This window comes from Toxotes jaculatrix, chromosome 8 (assembly GCF_017976425.1).
Source record: "Toxotes jaculatrix isolate fToxJac2 chromosome 8, fToxJac2.pri, whole genome shotgun sequence".
Taxonomy (NCBI): Eukaryota; Metazoa; Chordata; class Actinopteri; family Toxotidae; genus Toxotes; species Toxotes jaculatrix.
Window position 1 is genome coordinate 4562931 of NC_054401.1, and position 21265 is coordinate 4584195.

A 21265-nucleotide genomic window follows, 5' to 3' on the forward strand; every position below is an offset into this window, starting at 1 on the left:
TTCCAACTACATTGTAGTGTGCTATAAACCATTTATTGAATATTTAAACTGAATACTGCCTATAAATGATAAATAAGAGGGGTCAAAGTAAGGTGTTCCCTCTTCTCTTCCTACTTTTTGAAAGCACTTCAGGCGTTGAGCTTGACAAATGTTGTGTAAATGATATTATTATCATTTAACTCTCCAGAATTGCATGTTCTTTCTAGCATACTCTCATTCGCTGCCGTGCATTGTTTCATTACAAGTAATGCCTGATGACCTGTTTTAAGCAGACTTATCAAACCCACTGTAATGACACCTGACACTGATGCTACGACGTGTCACAGCATCACAGCCCTCCTGCGGATGATCCTAACTGACCTTCTCTTTCCTCCCGCTCTCCTCTCCTCCCCTCCTCACCCGTCTCTCCTCCTTCTGTCCTGTCCAGATGCAAGGTTTGCCGTCCCCCCCTCCTATCATCATCACCATCATCGCACCCACGCCCACTCCTTCCACGCTCCCTCCTACGACCGTCCCGCTCACGAACGTCCCACCTACGACCGTCCCACCTACGACCGTCCCTCCTTCGACCGTCCCTCCTTCGACCGTCCCTCCTTCGACCGTCCCTCCTTCAGCCGTCCCTCCTACAACCTCCCCTTGCACGAGCGCCCCATCTACGACCAACCCCCGCACGACCGTCCACCCCACGACCGCTGGAACCCCCGTCTCCGTGTGAGCTCCGGAAATCAGCTCTACATGTTGGACCAGGAGGAGGTATTGTACTCCACACACCAGGAATACACTGATACTGATTCTAGTTTTGCAAGTGGAGCACTTTAAAAGGCCAATTAAAGTGCTCCACTTGCTGATTACACTTTGTACTCTTGTATACCAAATAATAAAACATTTGTAATATAAAAGATTCTGCACCTAACAATTATTTTCATTATCGATTAATCTGTTAATTGTATTTTCTCAGGTAAATGATCATTTGGTCTATAAATGGTCTATAAATCATGAGATCGCTTGAGATGAGATCCTGAGGTGACATAGGCACAGAAGTATTTCACAAAATGCATCCTCCTTTTTATTCATTCATTTATTTATTTATTTTTGAGTAGAACATAAGTTGACTGTATTCTTTTCATGGCCTGTCATGAGATAGTTTCACAAAGTCTTTGTGCTACTTAGAGAACCCTACTTTCCAGCTAATATCTTTTAAAAAGGAGGTCAGAGAGAGAGAGAATATATCCCGAGTCTATCCCAGACGCTCGAGCTTCCCTGGATCACTGTCGCCTCCGGCTCGCTTTTGGGGGTTCAGTTTCAAGGGCAGTTGTTAATTCTGTGGGAAGTTGTGTATGGCCGGAAACTTCTGTTAATTCTCTGCATTGTTGAAACTGGATCGTAACTGTGTAACCAGTAACCTCAAAAGCAAAAAAAAAAAACAACAACTCTCAAACTGTGGGATGTTTGGTTATTTTGGAACTTTCTCAACCTACGTGATCCACTTCTGTGTCAATATGTTTTTTTTTTGTTTTTTTTTTACAGTGTTTTGAATCCCTGTCAAAAAACAGTCACAGAGATTGACATGAACTTAGTTTTTCATGTAAGTCAAGAAAAATACATATACACACAGATAAGATTTCTTTCTTCAGTGGAGACACTGAGTTGTGCCCCTTGTATATCTTGAGGTTGTGGCGAATTGTGGTGTATAAGTAAACACTTTATGTTACATCCCCTTATTCCACATTTATAAACAGTTTATAAACATGTAATAAATGGTTTATAACACACTTTAACATAGTTGTAAGCAGATATAAGTGTTTATTATTGGATTTGTTGATTACTGTAACTATGGTCCACCCATGACTGGAGTCTAGTGTATAAACACATAATGAATGACAGTTGTAAGAATACAAAATTTGTCTTCATAGAAGAAGTTGCTGAACTGAGAACTGTTGACTAACATTGTACATTTCATAAACACTTAAAATGTATTTATATCTGCTTACAATTACATTAAATTACATTGTAAACCATATAATATTTAATATAGGATCTACCTTATTAAAAATATCAGAGTACCTGACACCGACCTTTGACTGACATCAACCCCAGTTATAGATTTTTAGATTCCTCTCACCTGTTTGATGAGAAATAAAAAAACAAAAAGAAATGAAAAAGAATTGACCCTATTAATGATTATTTGCATGTGCACCCATAACTGATATATTAACCTGATTACTAAAAAAAATAGGCATAGCAGTAGGTTAGTGTTGATTAACTTGACTATTTTTGTGTATTGATGAACCTGCTGCTGGTTGAGAATAAAATCTCATCCTGCTCTTGGGGCCAGGAGAGGGTACTGTTCTTCAACTTTTCTACCTCAGCTCTGCAACTAAAGGATTTCTACACACAAAATTACACAGTTTAAGCCAAGACTTCTGATTTATAACAGCACTTTTAACACCACCTTCAATGGAGCAGAACCTGGTAAAATCCATAGGTCACCACCCCAAACTTTGCAGGTCTGTTGTTAGACCATATATATGCAGATATAGTTTTTTTTAAATTGGTTCAATTTACACAAGTACAGTGGGGAAGCTACATGTGTGGGCATGTGGTAATACATTTGTTTAAATATTTTCTTATTGTTTTATCTTATTTTCTTTGTTTTTCTTTTTTAAATCCGCCTCACACTTTGTAATAATGTATGTAGTCTGTGTATTATACAGTATGTATTAGTGTATGGTGTATGATTTAAGCCCTGCAATGAGGACGATCTGACTATGTTGGCACATCAATAACATAATGGATCCTTATGTGGCCGGTCAAAGCTTACGGATGGCGACTTAAATGTAGTGTGTGTGCACAGCTGCCAACAGTGTTTCAACTTGCCATCACTCAGAGGAATAGAGCGCACTGTGATCCCGATGAGAGACCCGTGCTGCTCTGGAGGGACTGAATGGAGAGCCCAGTTCAATTAATCAGCTCTGCCCCTGTCTAATTGTACCAATAAGGCAGCAGCTGTGAATGGATCGGAGGCAGGACTGACGTGCTGATAGCCGTCACCTCGGCGACGGCGAGAGCCGTTAAATATTCATGCCTGTCACTCACCTCATGCAGAGCGGGTGCCTCTCTCGTCCTCTCTCTTTCACAAACACACTCACCCTTCAATTTATTTCCATTCGTTTTAGATATCTCCTCAGTGGCTCGGCAAAAAAGGCAATCATACTGTATGTTTCCATAGCAGAGATATGGAGGATCAGTGGAGGACCTTGCTCTTTTTCCTCACCAGTGTTGCTGCTTCCTTCACATTTTGGTATCAGCCCATCTTAAATATGCACCTTTCACCTCTCTGATTTTTCTCTTTTCTTATATGCTTGGCATCTGAGCTCAGCATCACCTGTCCAATCCCCGCTGTCTCGTGTATCTCTGCCTCCTCCAGGCTTATTCCTCGTTTCAATTCCCTCCATCGATCATTCACTCTTACCTTTTCTCCTGTTCTCTCCCTCTGCTCCCTCATATCTCTCTCCTCTCCTTATCTAATCCGTCTGTTGTTCCATCTCTTTTGTCTCTCCCCCTACCATGCCCAATCTCCCACTCTCTGCCTCCATCCCTCCCTCCCTTCCTCCCTCCTTCTGTCTCCATATTCATTGCTGCCATACTTCCCCTCTCCTCTCCCTTCTGCCCTCTCCATCTTTCTTGCCCTCATTCACAGTTTCTCCCTCTTTTCTGCCCTCACCCTTTCACCTCATGCACTCATCCAGCCTCTCCCCCTCTTCCCTCCCTCTCTCTGGGGTGACTGGCAAGAGTCTTTGGCTCTCCTACATGCCACCTGTTTCTGTGCTCCTTACAGCTCCATTCACTTGCTGATCTGTTTTTTTTTTTTGGTTGTTTGTTTTGTTGTCGTTTTATGAATGATGGCCATCAGAAAGACACAGGAGAGACGTCCTCCTGGACAGCTGACGCGTCGCTTCGGGGAACAAGACTCTGTTGTGTCTAAAATGTGTCACTATGGAAATTTGTGTTAATCCTGCGCCTGTGTAGCTCTCGACTCCTGGCGTGTTGGGTTCATTGAACTGTTCGCTAGTGATGGAGTGCAGGCACTTCATAGGGCTAGAATGGGATTACACCCTCGTTGACATGTCAACACCCTTGGCTCATTTTAATTGCCAGGGATAATAGACATGCTGACGAGATGTCTTGTCTGAGTGGCACGTTTTGACACCATATATCAAGGAAAAAAATGCCCATGACAGTTTAAAAAACACCGTAAAAACTCATAATTACAGTGCCCTCTTTTTCCTTGAATTGTCATTCAGTGCTCACACAAGAGAGCGTGGCTTCTCCACTTGAGCCTGTGTGTGTGATTGGTAGAAAATTCTTTCCAATGCAGTCTAAGCAAGAAAACTTGAGCTGAAAACAAGCAAGCATGCAGCCTGAAGCAGCAGAAAATGTCACTTATGTTCCTCTGTCTCTGTGATCACGTTAGGATTAGAAGAAAATTATTTTTTGTGGTCCAAATGGATGCAGTCCAGTGCCTCAGAAATTAGCATGGAGTTGAGTCAACATTTCTGTGATGCAGTTGCAAAAGAAATGTGAGGTTTCCATGCATGGATCATACATTAGATTTCATGGTATTGTGCAGTTCCTTAGTACTACAAATGGTGCACTGTTCATGTGTTTTAACCATAGCTGAAAAAGACATTTGATAATTGAAATGCAGCAAAAATGCCAAACATTCTTTTGTTCTGGCTTCTCAATGTCCTCTGAGGACTTTCTGCTTTTCTTACGTTAAAGTGAACTGAAATGTCTTTGAGTTTTGGACTGTTGGTCTGACAAAATAAGGAATTTGGAGATGTCACCTTTAGCTTTAATGAAATAGTAATAATTAATTGTAATTCACTGTTTCCTGACATTTCATGGACCAAAGATTAATCAAATTATTAAAAAAAAAACTATCATCATTTTAATAAAAATAATGTAATAATGAAAAGTTTAAACACAGTCTTAGATTAACCTGTTTGTAGACCCGCAACTGTTAGTTGGTTAATCGCATGCATGCCAAACATTTTCTGGTCCCAGCCCTTCAAACGAAGGAGTTTCTGCATTTCTTTGTCATTTATTATAATAAACAAAATGTCTTTGGGTTTTGGACGGTTGGTTGGACAAAACGGGTAATTTGAAAATGTCACTTTGGACTCTGGGAAAATGTAATAAGCATTTTTCACTTCACTTTTTGACATTTTATTGACTAAAAGATTAAACAATTAATCAAGAAAATAATTAGCAGATTAATCACCAGTGAAGTTAATTGTTAGTTGCAGCCACAGTAGTTTTACTTTGGACCTTTGACGTCTAACATCTTTGATGTGACTTGCAGTAGTATAAGAAAGTGGAATTTGTTAACGAAGCAGGTTGGTCATAGACCTGCTCACGCACTGGATCACTTGGGAAAATCTGTGTGGGAAAAGTCAATGCGGCAATGATGAGAATAAGTAATGAGTTTCCTGGACTGATATTTCTTTGACTTTAAGAATCAGTGAGATTTTGATCTGTGAGTATCCGCTCCCCTTTTCCTCACTGGTTAATCCCTCTGCAGGCTGTTCTGCCTCCCTCTGTCCTTTAGGGGGAGCAAGAGGGCCGGCAGTGATGGCTGCCTGACATCCTCTCCTCGTCCTCCTCCTCCTCTCATCTTATATTAATCTGAGGTGACAGAGTTTCATATACCACTGCCACGCACCAGTGCCCTGTCCCCCATGTCATGTGTCCGGGCTGTGCTCCCCCAACTGTGCTGGTATTACGCAAGAAAAACCGATGGGGGGGGTCACAAGCCTTGTTTAGCCTGCAAGTGTTAGAAGGAGCTGGAAAATAACAACACAATAACCCACAGAGAAGTAGATGAAGTACTGTAGTAATTTAAAATAAAAAGGTTGTTGAGTAAAATGTCTGTTTTGGTTAAAGTGATGCCTTCCCTGCATTGTGCTGGTGGTCTCCTTTACAGCTTTGAGACTGAATTTGAAAGGATTATTGCATGAGCTGGTCAACAAACAGGCCACAGCCCCTCTGTGGCTTTAGCCTATAGGTGCTGTTGTCACAGTGCATGAATAGTGTCTCAGAGGGGGATAGCATGTTTGCTCATGACCCGGGAGAACACATTCAGGTGGCTGGCGTGTGGGAGTTGCAGGGATTAATTATGTAATAAATGTGGGTGGGCAGTGACTCGCAGAAGAGAAGAGAGAGGTTGATTGTTTTAGTAAGATGGCTGACCTGAACCCCTGAGGCGATGTTAACAAAAAAGTCTTTGGTATTTGAGTAACTATTACATGCCATTTAAATAAAAATTGTCCCTCACTCAGAAATAAAACATTTTTCAAAAGGTCATCCTGTACATACAAGGGTTTAAATGGCTTTTATCTCAGTGTTTTGATTAATTCTCCTATCCCCGTGGATGGTGTACAGTTTTTTTTTTCCTTTAATACCTTGGAGGCACCTAGAGAAAGAGGAAAACAGGGCCTAATTTGTCTCCTGCCAACTTACCAAGAGCAACTGCCAGATCTCGATGACCTTAAAAGCAATCCTGTGCCATTTATCATTTTTATTAAGAAGAATTGTACTTGGCCAGGTCTCTCTCTCTGTGGGATGTGGACACTTATGGGTTGTTAGAACTTTCCCCCGTGCCCATGGCATCTACAAGCACATGTAGTAAACCAATGCTACTATCATTTATATTTTAAGTATTTATTCGATGGTCTCATCAGCAGCAGCTTACAGTTAGCAGAACAGTATAAAAGCCAAAATCCAGTAACTTATTTTGCATGCAACCAGCTAGATGTTTGTTTCTTTCACTTCTCTCTCAGTCACAGACACTTAATCTTGCTTACCATGCATTTTGTCTGCATAATTTTTACAAGAAAACAAAGCACACTCAGGTCACCGTCTCAGTGCAATGTGACTTCCCTGCTTATTTACATCATTTGTGCTGTTCTCGTTTTACCTTTAACTCTGTTTTCAGCATTTTTTTTATGTTTTCGCATCAGTTTAAGACAGGACATTGTTCTATGGGGTTGAAAAAAAACACGTCATATGAAATTCTTTTGGGAGTATGGAAGTGTTTTAACCTCTACTGGATAAATGGAAAGAGTCAACAATAATACAAGGAAAATAAAATAAAATTTTATTTTACTATAGCCAACAGCACACCTACATGTACTGTATATCACATGTACAGTACCTTTACAGTTACAGTGTCTGAAGTGCTGTTTAGACATTCAAATAATAGGAGGTTATCATCAATTGGTTCTGGGTGTATAAAACCAAAAGTAGTCAAACTATCAGGCCTATTAGTCTGTTCACAGTGTGTTTGTTTAGTGTATGTGTGTAATTCTGTGTGTAGGAACACTGTGTGTTTTCTGAACACCGTAGCTCAGGAGGAGGAGGAACATCTGTCCATGAAAGGACATTACTGATGGTCTGAAGGACAAATCGTGCTTTTGGCCGGCTCAGCCACCTATCATGATGCACGGGACTCTGTATGTGTGTGTGTGTGTGTGTCTGTCTGTTCATGCTGAGGTGAAATTTATTTTGTGTCTTTGCGCAGGTGCATCGGCAGTTTTGTTATTGCCTGCATGCATGTCCTAATGCAGGTTGATGTGTTTGTTTGAGAGGGTGTGTGTGTGGGCATGTGAGTGTGTGTACATGTGTGTGTTTTTGTGTGTTTGAGCCAGAGTTAGACAGCCAGCAGTGTTTGATTACTGCCCTGTTAAGAAATAATGGATTGCACAGTTTTCGCACATTACACACTCTATTTCTTGCTGTCTCACTCACATACACAAAAACACTCCCTCTATTCTTTCACTTTTCTTTCTTTTTCACACAGATATGTACTCTCTCTCTCTCTCTCTCTCTCTCTCTCTCTCTTCCTCTCTTCCTCTCTTTCTTTCTTTCTCTTTCTCCCACACGCGAACACACACTCATGCACAGTGTCCTACCATATTCCCCCGCTCCTCACCGCTGGGCCTGAGGAAGCAGTAGTGACATATGGGCTAGCCAGCCTGCAGCATCGCTCAACTCAACCTGCCAAGCTGAACAAAAACACCCTCCACCTCCTCCCTCTTCAGATCAATGGCATCCCCTTCCCTCGTTCTCCCTTCCTCCCCCTTCCACCATCTCTTCCTCCCAGCCTACCTCCAAAACCACTGTACCTCTACACAGCCTTGACTAGTGTCACCAGTGCCCAGACATGGCCTAGAACCTTAAATGAACTGTCCACTTTGGTTTGATTTATTCATGGACATATTTTCATCATCAAGTGCTTGAACTTAAACTTCTTTAGACGTTCCATGGGTTCTGCGTAGAGTTAACCCTCCACTGCACTGGTGCTGTTTTGATTCATATGCAGTCCTTTTTGATTTTTGCTGTGCTGTGCCACCCTCGGGCACAAGAAATGTCACAATCTGAAATGAAATTTGCTAAACTGATAAATGCTTTCACAGGGAGCCATTTTGATTGGAATGACCCGGTGGCATTTCCTCCACCTACACTCTTAGAATGAACAACAAAGTGCTTGTTTGGCTGTTGAACAGCATCTTAAAACACACTCCCAAAGCACCTTTATTTGATAATTTCTCTAACTTTCAAACAATCTCACCTCCAGAAAATTGTTAGGTGTGTGAAGGTGAGAAAGTAAGCAGGAGTTACGCTTCTCTCTCTGCTTCTTCATTCTTCACACAACTACTTACATCATTTTTTTTTATGAGTTCAGCTGAGTGAAAGACAGTGAATGGCTTGGAGGAGATACCATCCAAACGCATGTGTCATTATTGCAGTTGTACTAATTGTTGTGTCTCGCCCCTCACAGAAGGCTCTTTTCTTCGCCTTCTTGTGTGGCCATTTGGAACTGATTAAAAACACAAGTTCATTTCAAGCACACACTGACTTCAACCAACTGTCAGTATGTGATTTGCTCTGTCTAGTGGGGTTTAATGGACATTGTGACTTTGAGGTGGCACCATACCAGGCCTTTTAGTGTTTTTTTTTTAGCTGTAGTATATTGTGCTGAATTAAATTGTTCCTTTAGATGTGCGTAAGTGCACCATCTGAAGTACTTAAAAGTCAGTGAGCTGGCCTAATGTTGCCTCTCTGTGGATGCTGAGTGCTGGCCTGCCAGCTTCCTGTGCCCACTCATGGCAACCCCAGAGCCGGTGTTATGTCACGTCTCCAGCTGCAGACCCCGCGACATCTGACCAATCAAATGCTGCCACACGCAGAGTAAAAATAGCCTCCAGGTGTTTCCCCCCCTCCCCTACTGGAAGCAGTGGTGGGAAGCTTATTTGTGAACTGATGTGTCAGGGTGGGGAAGAAAGGTATTCTGGGTCTTTTCCATGAGCCAACTTGTCAGTGATGAATTGCACTGGGCAGGGCAGCAGTAGGGGAGAGAATGAGTGGGCTTGTTCTTGTTCAAGTAGATGTGATTGTGAGGAAAATTACCATATTTAGCTCCTTGTAATTGGGTAGTGTTGACATCAAGATGGCTAGTCAAGAATTTAACTTTTTAAGACTCATGGATTTAAGATAATTTTAGTTATTTGGGCACTCGCTCATGTTGTGAAGTACACATGTGCACCCTCTTCTTCTGATCCCTGTACATATAAATGAAGAGTTTAAGGTGTTGATCTGTATGGACAAGAAACCAGTGCCTCAGCTTTCCATGCATGCATTTTGTAACCTTCTCACAACTCATACTGTAGATAAAAGTAAATGCAGCCCATTTGTCTCCTCTGGATTCCATGGCAACAGCTGAAAATGTGGACAGAGAGAAGCATCACTTTAACCCTGCAGAAAATCACTACTATCCCTTCAATAACTGCAAAACCATTCAGTGATATTACCTGGGGTCTGAGTTTGCTACTCCTCCACACTCCCCTCCTGATTCCTCTTTCATGGAGTCAGAGCTGGTGCAGCGCTCAGTCAAACATTATGAAACTGCTTTGCTTATTATGTATATTTAGAAGCACTATAAAGCAGCTTCGTCACAATAAAGCCACAGCATGCAACTGTGACTTTATTTGCGTTCCTGATCAATGAAGAGATGGTAGAATGTGAGGCTAATTCAGGTTTACTGTTACTCATTGACACTAAAGCATATTCAATTAGTCGAACAGGGTGCTCGGCCACTCTCCGCTGCTGTTTCCTACATTCATCTGGCAGAGAGAATTAAAGGAGGGTTAGAGAAAAGCTGTGTGCACTGACAAGACTTGGATTTAAATGGAAGCAGGATGGAGGAAGAAGGCATGAATTTAGATTGAAGCTGGATGTCTTTTTAGTTTTTTTCCCCTTAGTCTTATAAACTCACTCTGCTATGATAGATATTCTCAGTATGGTGATAAAAACATTGTGAGATTGTGTTTAAACTGTTTATACCATGGTATTATTTAGTAGCTTTTTATTTCTCTGGATGTATTAAGACATTGTAATCAATGTTGTAAATTAATGAACAAAACTTCTTAATGACTGTGTTTTTATATTGGGCTATGTTATCCGTAAACAGTTTCTCAATAGAGGGTTTTCTCTATTGCAGTTCAGAGTGGATTCAGAAATTCCTGTCTATCATACTTCACGGCACAGCGTTTCCATATTGCGATGCCATCTTGGCAACATTATAATTTTTTTAAGGGTTTGGATCCCCTCTTGTGCCCCTAAAGCTGAAATCTGCACAGTAACTTAGCACATGTTGGTGCAGCCCTCTGTGGCAGTCGGAGGCAGTAGACCGAGCATTTCAACTTGTCATTGCAGGAAAAGCACCAGTGATATTAATAACATTAAAGAAAACTCAGTTCCATTAAGTGCCATTAGGTTTTCCACTGAGCCAGCATACAAAGTAACAGGAATGCAGTCGTTTATTGTTATTAGTAATGGTTATACAGTACAACAAGAACATTATATAATGTTATATAAATAGGTAATCTGATGGTGAGTATTGTCACAGCATGCTATGCTATCTTGCAGACATTAGTTGAATTTTGGTCATTAGTTTTAAAGTTATTGAAATCAACTGTTGGCCCAGTGGAAACTTTGCCCTCCTGGGGAGATGAAAGGTTAGAGGACAAGCAAAGCTGAATGTCTGCAGCTAAATTTTGTGGCAGACTATCCAACAGTTATCATGATATTTCTCTCACAAAAAAAAACGTTGATTGACTGCCAGCGAGATAAAAATAAATAAAATAAAATTGATAAATGACAAACCTCGCATTGAGAGTAATTGCCCCAGCAAAAGCGGAACTCAGTAATTTAACCAGGGGCGGCTGGCTAATAGTGGGCGATTGCGCGTCGCCCTCCTTGACCCACACGAAAAACGTAAGAGTTGATTTTGCCGTCCCAAGTTTGAATATTATTGTCCAATCAGCAGCCTGAATATCATTGTCCAATCAGCAGCCTGAACATAATCGTCCAATCAGCAATCGCCCCGGGCGCTCTCATAGACTTAATGTTAAGCTGTTTCCTCGCACTGATGAAGTCACGTGTTCACATCGCGTTCACGTTCACGATCAACATGGCTAGCGTTACAACTCAGGGAACAACTCTGTCATTGCTGGAATCACCATTCTGTCGTCGGAGCAATCAAGATAAATTGGCTATCAAAGAATCAGGACCACCCAGACCAAATTTAAATATCATTCAGGTGTCTTCAAAGGCGGGGAGAACCTACAGCCGCGGGTTTTCGCGGAGCTGGTATGAGCGGAAAATGTGGCTAGCAGGATGCGAAGTAGCTAACGCGCTGTTCTGCTAGCCCTGCCTTCTGATTCACCCGGATGGGAAAAACGGACACCGCCTGGACAACCACGGGTATCACCGACATGCACCATTTCTCGGAGAAGGTGAGAAAACGTGAAACATCGAAGATGCATATGGACAGCTGCCTGAAACTGTCGTCTTTTGGAAGAGTTAACATTTAACTGCTTAATAATATTTTTTTTTGTCAAGGAGGTTGTACTGTAACTTCATCACAACAAGCAATATGTTTGGTCCCTAGAAAGCATCGCATTACAGTGTAGTTTTGTGCACTTTGGTTGCACAAGCAGCAAAGTAGAGAGTAATCACACAGGCTGTTGATTTATGATGCTTGTCCTTGATTAAGTTGAATAAAGACACTCATATAAACAGGATCCTGATGCTGTAATGTGAAGCATCTTCTGCTTGACTGGTCTAACTAGATTATTGCACTGGAGCTGTGCATTTGTGTGTGTGTGTGTGTGTGTTCATGTGCCTGATGTGTTACAGCTGTAGCGTGGTGGTGGAGAATATTAGTAGCTTGAAGTGGAGTGGTGTCTGCATTAAATTTTTATGTGCCCTCGCTTTGATGGTTACACATGTGCACATACCAAATAGTAGTTTTTGTACACACACACAGATGCAGGCAACACCCGCACACTAAAACACATACCTGCTCCGACGTTCTTTCATCTTAACAGAGCTCCTTTAGAGTGAGTGGCACTCGGCTGTCTTGTGGGACATATGGCTCAGTGTGACCTGCCAGTGTCCTTCACTGTTGCTGGCTTTCCCCCAAAGCCCCCCAGGCTGCACTATCCTGTAGTTCTCTCTGCAGTTAGTACCACCTTCTGACACTGGCTCTGTGTGTTCGCACCAGATCTTTTATGTCCCAGTGTTGCAGTTCTGTCAGGCGCAAGTCTCAATAGGACACACTGAAAAGCACAGCAGAACAACAGACAAGGCTGTGATCATTTCCACAGACTTCTTGACTTTATGTCAGTAAGGATACATAGAGGACAGCGCCTGCTGTCAAAGGACTATGCCTCCTGTGTGCCCAAGTTTGAGATTGTCACTCTAAATTTATCTTTTAACATTTCTTAAAGCTGCAGTAATTGATTTTCTTGGGCACTTTGGTGCAGAGGACCAAAAAGCCATAAATTTAATTATTACAAATATAACTGGTGACTTTTGATTGTCACTGTCATTTAACTGTATGTTTGTTATTGAGATTATAGTCTACAGCGGTGTTGAATAGGACTGCTTGCATTGAGTGCTATTTCTAATGTTTTGCGCAGCCCATTTACAAACATGACAGGCGAAGGATGTTGAAAATATAGTCCAGTTTGCTGCGTTAATAAAAGCAAAGCCTACTGGCCTTAGAACCAAAAATGAGCCAAAAGAGCCAAACAGTCTCCAGAGAGCTGAGCAGAACTGCAGCTGGGTGAAAATTCTCTGTGAATTTTTCGCATTTGATCCATGTTAAATATACAAATCTTGGTGGAGCTGTAAATATATTGGAATAAGTAGAAATTGTACAGATGTTGAGCTATCTGCGCTTCACAGTAACTTATTTTGAAAGTCATTGTGTATTTCTGCAGTGTTTTTTTATTTCTTTGTGTATTTCTTGGTGTACTGGGGCCCATGTGCCAACAAAGAACGAGCTTTGGTGTTCAGTCAAGATTTATAGGTCTGTACTTTACAGTATACGCTGTATTTTTTGAGTGTAACTGTGATGTTTCAAAAGAACCAGTGTTTCTGATTAGTGTGGCACAGTCTCCCATTTATTTTCCCTCAAGTCTCACTTTTATGAATTCAGGGACTATGAGGCCAAATGTGATAGAACTGTGAAATGTGGTTTATTTTTTCTATATATATATATTTTTCTCCTTTCTTTTTTCAGTTCTTCTACATCAGATACAACGAACTGCTGTGAAGGATGATAGAAATTTTTGAATTCTAGACTTGTCTCTAGCCAGATAAGCCATTCTTGCTTCTACTTTTGTTGAATGAGACTTTAAAGTATATGATGTAACTGGTAACTGCCTGTGGGCTGCATCTGACCCGACACTAACCTTAAATATACTTCTTGGATTAATTTTATCTGCTTGGTTCCTTGTGGTAGTTGCTGTCACCAGATGTTTATCAGTTCATTCATGCTTTTGGGTTTGTCTGTTTTTTTTTTAATCAGCCATTTGAATAATTTCAGACTCATAATTTCACACTGTGAACACAGTGGTTCCACGAATGCAACAACGAGAAAGCCAAAGAGTTACACACGTGTTCTCATGTTTTGTTCATAACTTCAGGATGCAGTACTTCAGGAGTGTATGTTTGTGTACTGACCTTGTGCTCTCTCTGTGCAGGTACACCCGTTGCTGATGCGCGAGAGGCGCTCAGAGTCCCACAGGAACAAGCTACTGCGGCGGACAGTCAGCGTTCCTGTTGAGGGAAGGCACCATCCCGAGATGGGTGAGCAGACAGATCTTAATTCCAAAATGTTCTAATCAGTGTCTGAACCAAGATCAAATTAACAGTTATTTTGGATTTTGTCTCACCTTTTTAAAAATCAAAATGTAATGGAATCAAATTCAATCAAATATGTTAGAGGATAAGCACATTTTTTTTTTTTTTTTTACAAATGACCATATGTACATTGAAAGAGGGGGATTGGTCTTTTTTTGTTGGCCCTGGAGAGATCTGTTGCTGAAGAGATTTCCGTGGAAATAATGAGGGGCAAAATCCTCATTCTTTGTAAAAATGCTTTCCAAAGTTCAGGTGAAGCTAATATGAGGTTTCAGCAGTCTGAGTGAGACAAATCAAGTGAGTGTATCTGCCAAAGTTTTTAGTAAAACTTTCCTCTGTATGTTTATCCAGACACTGTTTGTTTGCTCTAAATAGACAAATGTAACTTCAGATAACACCCACTTGATATGACTAACTCAGCGGCTTCAACTGAGCTTTAAAAATCTTTTTTTTTTTTTTTCATTGAAAGAGGCCTGAGGATGATTACAGCAAGCAAAACCTCTTTCAGTTTTCATACGGACATTGGAGTATTGTTTTAACATGTGAACCATTCCTTTATGGACAGACACAGGCACATGTCAGCCTGACAAGTCTGACTGAATTCAGATGCCCTGAATTCATCTCTGCTAGCACCTGTATAACTTTAGGTTAGCTTGCCTATAGTAACAGGATAGTTGCATAGCAACGACAATAATTTAAAGCTCTTTGCATCCTGAGCCATTACTCTCTGTGTTAGAAGCAACGCTCACAGCAGCACTTTGCATCTGAGCAGAGATAAAAGCATCACATCTGATCAGAGCTGGAGGCAGCTGTTCTCTTTCTACCACATTTTGACTAGATATTCTTTTTTTCAGGTTGAGTGGTTTATCAGTCATGCATTGGTACCTTAATAATTGTGCATATCTTTTTTTGTCATCTGCCTCTTTACTTCATCCTCAGTCGATTTAGAGGTTTTATTTTTGCGTTTAAACTTTTCTTACTTTCCTTTCGCTGTCTCCTCTCTGCTTTTATATTGCTGTATTGTATGAATTCTCCTTGGACTCTGTGAAACTGACCCTCTCTGTGCTGCTTCCGTCTGTTTGTTTTGCCTGACTCAGTCTCTCTGGGCCCTCTACAAATGTCCCGCTCAGTTTCTCCCTCTTCCTTCACCCTCCACCTCTCCGTCTCACTCAGCTATTTTAAGGGCCTCCCTTGCGACGTCCTGTGTCTATGATTCTGCGTTGCTGCCGTCTCTTTGCTCCCAAACAGTTGTGCTGATTCAACTGAATTTCCCTCAGTTTTCATATGAGTGGCTGTCTGACCTCTAGGTGGACAAGCAGTGACACATCAGTTGGCATGGTCCCGCCACGTTTTGACATACAGTGTGCTGACATAGCAATGTCAGGTCGTATTGCCCATGTGTAAGGCTATTGTAAACACACTCAAATATGTTAGTATGCTACGCTACTAGCCATAATGCAGTGACACCATTATGGACCATCTGTGGTGCCCATGCCCAGAGGGCCAAAAGAGATTAATGGTCCCCAGGCAATTAATTATTAGATCAACAAAAAAGCAAATGGAGGTTGTCATAAGGCTGCACTTAGAGCCTGCATCTACAGGGAGCCATATGACCTATTTTATAAAATCCCTGACACAGGGAGCTGATGAAGGCTGAGTGACGATCAGTGTGTACACCAAGATTGTTGAGTCATTATGAGAAATAAATACTCTGTTTTGACTTTGTCACGCATTTATGGTATAAGTAATAAGTAAATTAATTAAGCTCACATTCTCTATGGCTTGTTTTAATGTAGAGCTTGGGCTCATTGGAAATTGCGCCCAACATTTGAAGGAACTCTTCAACATTTTTGGGAAATATCCTCATTTTCTTTATTGCCAACAATTAGATAAGAAGACTGAGATTAAACTTTTGTCTGTATGCGAAGGGTAAAGCTGTCTCCAGCAGCTGGTTAGATTAGTTTAGCACAAAGAATGGAAACAGCATAAACAATGGAATCTAATCTTCTTCATGTTTAAATGTTAGTTGCTGCATCTTATTGAAAACTCTTGATATACCTGTGTGCAGGAGGGGGCCTTGGCTCAGGTGGTTGGGCAGGTTGGCTGCTGTTCCCTGGGTTGGCTGCTCGATCCCTGGCTCCCCCGACCCCAGGTTGCATTAGGGAGGGCATCTGGTGTAAAAACCTGTGCCAAGTCAACCATGCGGATGGTGATCTGCTGTGTTGACCCTTACACACACAACACACTAACAACAACAACAACAATATACATGTGTGCACCACAGCTCTAAATCTCACTAATTACCATGTTATATCTTATTTGTTATATTATACAAACACCAAACTGTAAAACTGACACATAGTGGTTTTACAGGTGGCCATGTGCCAGACTACAGTGGCTGGACAGAGTGGCTTCCTAAAGTGAAAGTGACTGCACATGTCTGTGTGCCAGTCTAAGCTAACCAGCTGCTGGCGGGAGCTACATATTTACATGCGAGTGGCGTTGATCTCCTTATCTAACATATGTCTGTATGTCCCAAAACTGTTGAACTGTTCCTTCAGTCAATAAATGTCTGTGTTCAGCTCTCAGTGGCACACTTGCATCCAAAATTCAACCAAGTTGAACTTTTGATGAGTGTGACCAAACCTCAGCGCATCTGGTTGTGAAGGGACATGCTTTATCATTCGTCATCCACATCAAGAGTAGCAGAATATTTTATTGTCACGCTGCGAGAACAACATTTAAGATGTCACCTCTGCAACAGATATAAAATGTTCTTGTACAAAGCCCCTTACTATAACAGAATTTAATACATTTTTACCACGGTTGGCCTTTTTTAGAATAAACCCTTAATAATGTCAGTGGCGGTGTTGGCGATTAGTATTAGAGCCCTGTTCTCCCCACTGAGCAACACAGGATCACAGTAGCTATTTAAATCAGTTCAGGGGCGTAACCAGGACCCAAACAATACCAAGGTCAAGTGACTTGGAAAGGATAGGGTGAAGTGGAGTCTCAAGCTGCTTTATCTGTCTGATTTATCTTTAGGGTGCTGTGCATATACCACCGTACCTTGCTGTTCTTATATTGATCACATTCTGGAAAAGAATTAAGACCATTAATTCCATTCCAAAACGATGAATGAATTTCATCTTTCACAAAACTGAAAGACCTGACCTCGCTACCACTAAAGCAGGATTCAGAAAGGACCGACAGTTCAGAATATTTCCATGTGCTGAGAGAAGACTGAACTGCAGATACTGCAGCTGCCGCAGCTGCCGCAGCTGCCAAACAACCAATCCATGGATTTGTGATTTGTGATAACACTAATATGTTAGCTTTGATTCATTATTCATCACAGGGGTGAAAGCCTGCATTTTTCACATGATATTGATGAATGGAGACATTTGACAACAATCCCAGCTGGGTGCCTGATGTATTGACACACTCAGATGGAAGATATTGGGCTCTACAGTCAGTCTGCGATTAGTCAAACACACAATGCCTCAATAGGTTTTTTGGCTCCTCTGATTCTGTCACAACACATCAAGTGATGCAGATGCATTCATTTTTCTTTTTCATTCACTTCCATGTACCTTTTAAGGTTCCGGAAAACATTTTAAAGTTGAGGAGGTAATTAAAGTATAATGGAGACATTAATTTCGCTGGATAATTACAGCGCAGTGTAAGCATTTTATGCAAATATGGAGCTTAATTAACATTTCATGATTGTGACGGGAAAATGACTCTCTTAACTAGACGAAGAATTGTTTCTTTCGCTTTTGTTTGTTTTATCATTGGTCACAAACTACTTACTAATAATTCTACCACTGTATAAAAGGAGAGGTATTAGTACTTTTTTTTCATATGTACTTATAGTACTTTTTACAGCCCAGCTCATAATGGATTTTTTGAGGGTGATATCAAATTTAATTTTAATCTGATAATAACATCTTTGCTAATACACATCTGGATGTTTAGCGTGAGCATTTTAGAAATATATTCTGCAGAATATTTTACAGTTAAACAGTAGATATTATCATAAAAGACAGTAATACCCTGGCTTTTCCCTTAGCTGGTAACACAGCCAACAGCATGCAAGGATTGGGACAACCAGATGTGAATCGAGGACACTTTCTACCTAATCTCCATATATGAGATGTACAATCCTCCATACTTTATGTTGTTGTAGTTAGATGCACAGTAGGCAAACAAAAAGAAAACGTTCACTTTCTCCCTTTCTCTCCCTCATTAACCTCTACAGAATGCGATGCGATAATCCCCATTAATGAATTTGGCCTTTAATGTTTTGTGTTCAAATTGTAAATTGACTTCATCTAAGTCTGCTCTGTTATTGAGAGAAACCTTATTATCTGAATGACTTAGCTGCAGGGTGAAAAAAAAAAAATTGTGGCACTACAAAGCTGATTGGTTGTTAAGTTCCGCCGAATAGTTTTTCAGTAAGAGGTTTAAACATAGATCCACTTCTCTTCACTTTGTCCTTGTAGATCTCACTTATTCCTGTAGCCATCTCAGCTTAGCAGGCAATTGTGACAAAGCAGGCTCGGCTGAGCAGTTGTTCTGGTGCCCTTTGCAATGTTTGACCTTCATACAATATTTTAACAGCGTATTTCAACTTGGCTGCTGCATTCTCAGCATAAGACATCGTATGCTGAGAATTTTTTTTTTTTTTTTAAGGTCTGCTCATACAATTTTTTCAAGATTGAAGTATAAATAATACAGCATCAGTATCAGCATGGGTGCCACCATTTTGAACTCCTACCCTATACTGTCATTCTCCCGATCCTGCACTTTTTATTCTGTCTCACCACATGACCTTTACACCATTCGCCTCCAGTCCTGACACAATCCCACCTCACTCACCCACTCAACAGGGCCCCCATGCTATGAGCCCCCCCCCCCAAAAAAAACAAACAAAAAAAAAAGCAATGACAAAACAAATTAAAGACAGGAAAGACAAATCACACAAGCAGCTATGGCACTCAGTGGAGTGCATACCTCCGCCAAGGCGAAAAATGACCTGTCTTGCAATGATAAGGAAAGTTCCTGGATCCGCCCCTTTAACTGGATCCATACCAAAATTGAATGCCTTGTTCCCTGGCCCATGCCCCGTCCCTCCACCAAGTTTGGTGCAGATTGGTTCAGTACTTTCTCTGTAATCCTCCTGAAAAATAAACAAAACAAACCAACGAACAGATGATGGTGAAAACATAACCTCCTTGGTGGAGGTAAAAAAAAAAAAAACAAAGATGTTAGACTTTCCACTGTTCTCAGTGTTGAGATGAGCATCATGAGTCATTCCAATCTGTCATGTAAAGGAGACCAAAACAAAAGGATATATATAGCTTCTCTGCATTATTTTAGTTTCTGTGTTTTAAGGCAAACCTTTCTCTTCATCTTTAAAGGAAACATAACATCTGTCTTTCATCTCTTATAAAATCTTAAAACTTAAATAAAATAAAAATAAAATAAAATGGTTGCATCTAAATGGTTTTACACTCTAACACAAGCTCTCGGTTTTAGTTTTTGCATCTCAGGTTGCAAAAGGTGACACCACAGGGAGTTGACTGAACTTGTATATTGACTCTTTTTAGTCTGCCCCAACCTGCTGGGTAGCTAGTGCTAGCAAGCCAGTTGTACAAATATCAGGCTAAATGAAAAGAAGCACCTAAAATATACCACTTCTGTCTGAGCTTTTTCAAGGTTCAGGGTGGCCTGTAAAGCAGCACAAACGTAAAGTTATTTAGCAGTTTTTGCAGAACTGCAGACTGTTTGGAACTGCTTGGAAGGATGGCCAGCAGCTAAATGGATTTTGTTGGTTTGGGAGGTTTGCACAGCTGGATCTGTGGGTGTTTTGGCATGTTTTTTTCCTCTGTGATACACTTTTGTTCATTGGACTCCACTGAAAAAGGAAACCAGAAACATTTTTCAAGACTGCAGAGTGGGGATGTTTGATATTCTGAACATTGTTGAGTATGAGTGATTTGGGATGCGTTATATGTGTGCATATGTGTTTGCGTGGGAGTGGAGGGGAGTGGCGCAATGAAGGAGAGATAACATCTGAATGGAGGTGTCACAGTTAGAAACAAACAGGGACCTCTGTTTTGTCTTTTTTTGTGGTGTAACTTATTAGCAAAAATGATCCAAAAACAATCTACAGAGTACAGAATAAAACAAATGAAATATCAAAGCAGGCATTAAATTTAAAATGCCGCTGATCCTGTATTCCATCTGTCAGTGTTCCCAACTCTACGCTGCTAACCTGAGAGACGTCGCAGTATCATATTCTGACTATGAATTTGCTTGCATGACATTTCTGCTTTCATATGATTACATGACTGAGCCTTACGTACACATAGACTCAATGTTGATGTCAGGCGCTTCGCCACAGTTGACCTTTTAAATCTGGCATGTTAATGTGCAGTAAAATGAAACCGACCAGCAACATGCACAATTCTTCTCTTCTTCCATCACCACTAGAAAGATCTGCCAACCTGAAAGGAGCCGGCCGCTGTGGATCTGTGGGCTGACAATCTGTCAGGCTCAAAGTGTAGTTATTTCATTTTTAGTCTGATTTCAAACTGAAAAATCTGATTGATTTATTGGTTGGGTCCAGGAAAAGTCACAAAGGGACATTTTGAAAGACATTTTGCTGCTTAAATCTGCCTTTTTAGCAGTAAACTGTATGATAAATAAAAGCTGGATTCAAAGGTGAATTTACAGTATCACAGTACAATAGAGACCAGCATAATTAGCTGCTTCAGTGTTTCACTCAGTGATAAGGTGTCATTTAGAGCAGGGGTGTCAAACCTGTCCACAAAGGGCCGGTGTGGCTGCAGGTTTTTGTTCCAACCAAGCAGCAGCACACCAGACTTGACTCATTTAATCAACTGATCTCAGTCTTCAGACAGTTGATTGGTCAAACTGTGTGCTCTTCATTGGTTGGAACAAAAACCTGCAGCCACACCGGCCC

At 41.0% G+C, this 21265-nt stretch overlaps 1 protein-coding gene across 1 annotated transcript in view; it reads left to right on the forward strand.

The window, feature by feature from the left end:
- The first annotated feature begins 432 nt into the window (after positions 1 to 432).
- Positions 433 to 21265, forward strand: part of syngap1b (synaptic Ras GTPase activating protein 1b) — an 87138-nt gene continuing 66305 nt past the window's right edge. The window contains exons 1-2 of the mRNA XM_041044609.1: positions 433 to 753; positions 14115 to 14220. Of these exons, the coding sequence (XP_040900543.1) occupies positions 736 to 753; positions 14115 to 14220 (124 nt within the window). The 5' untranslated portion in view covers positions 433 to 735. The remainder of the gene's footprint in view (positions 754 to 14114; positions 14221 to 21265) is intronic.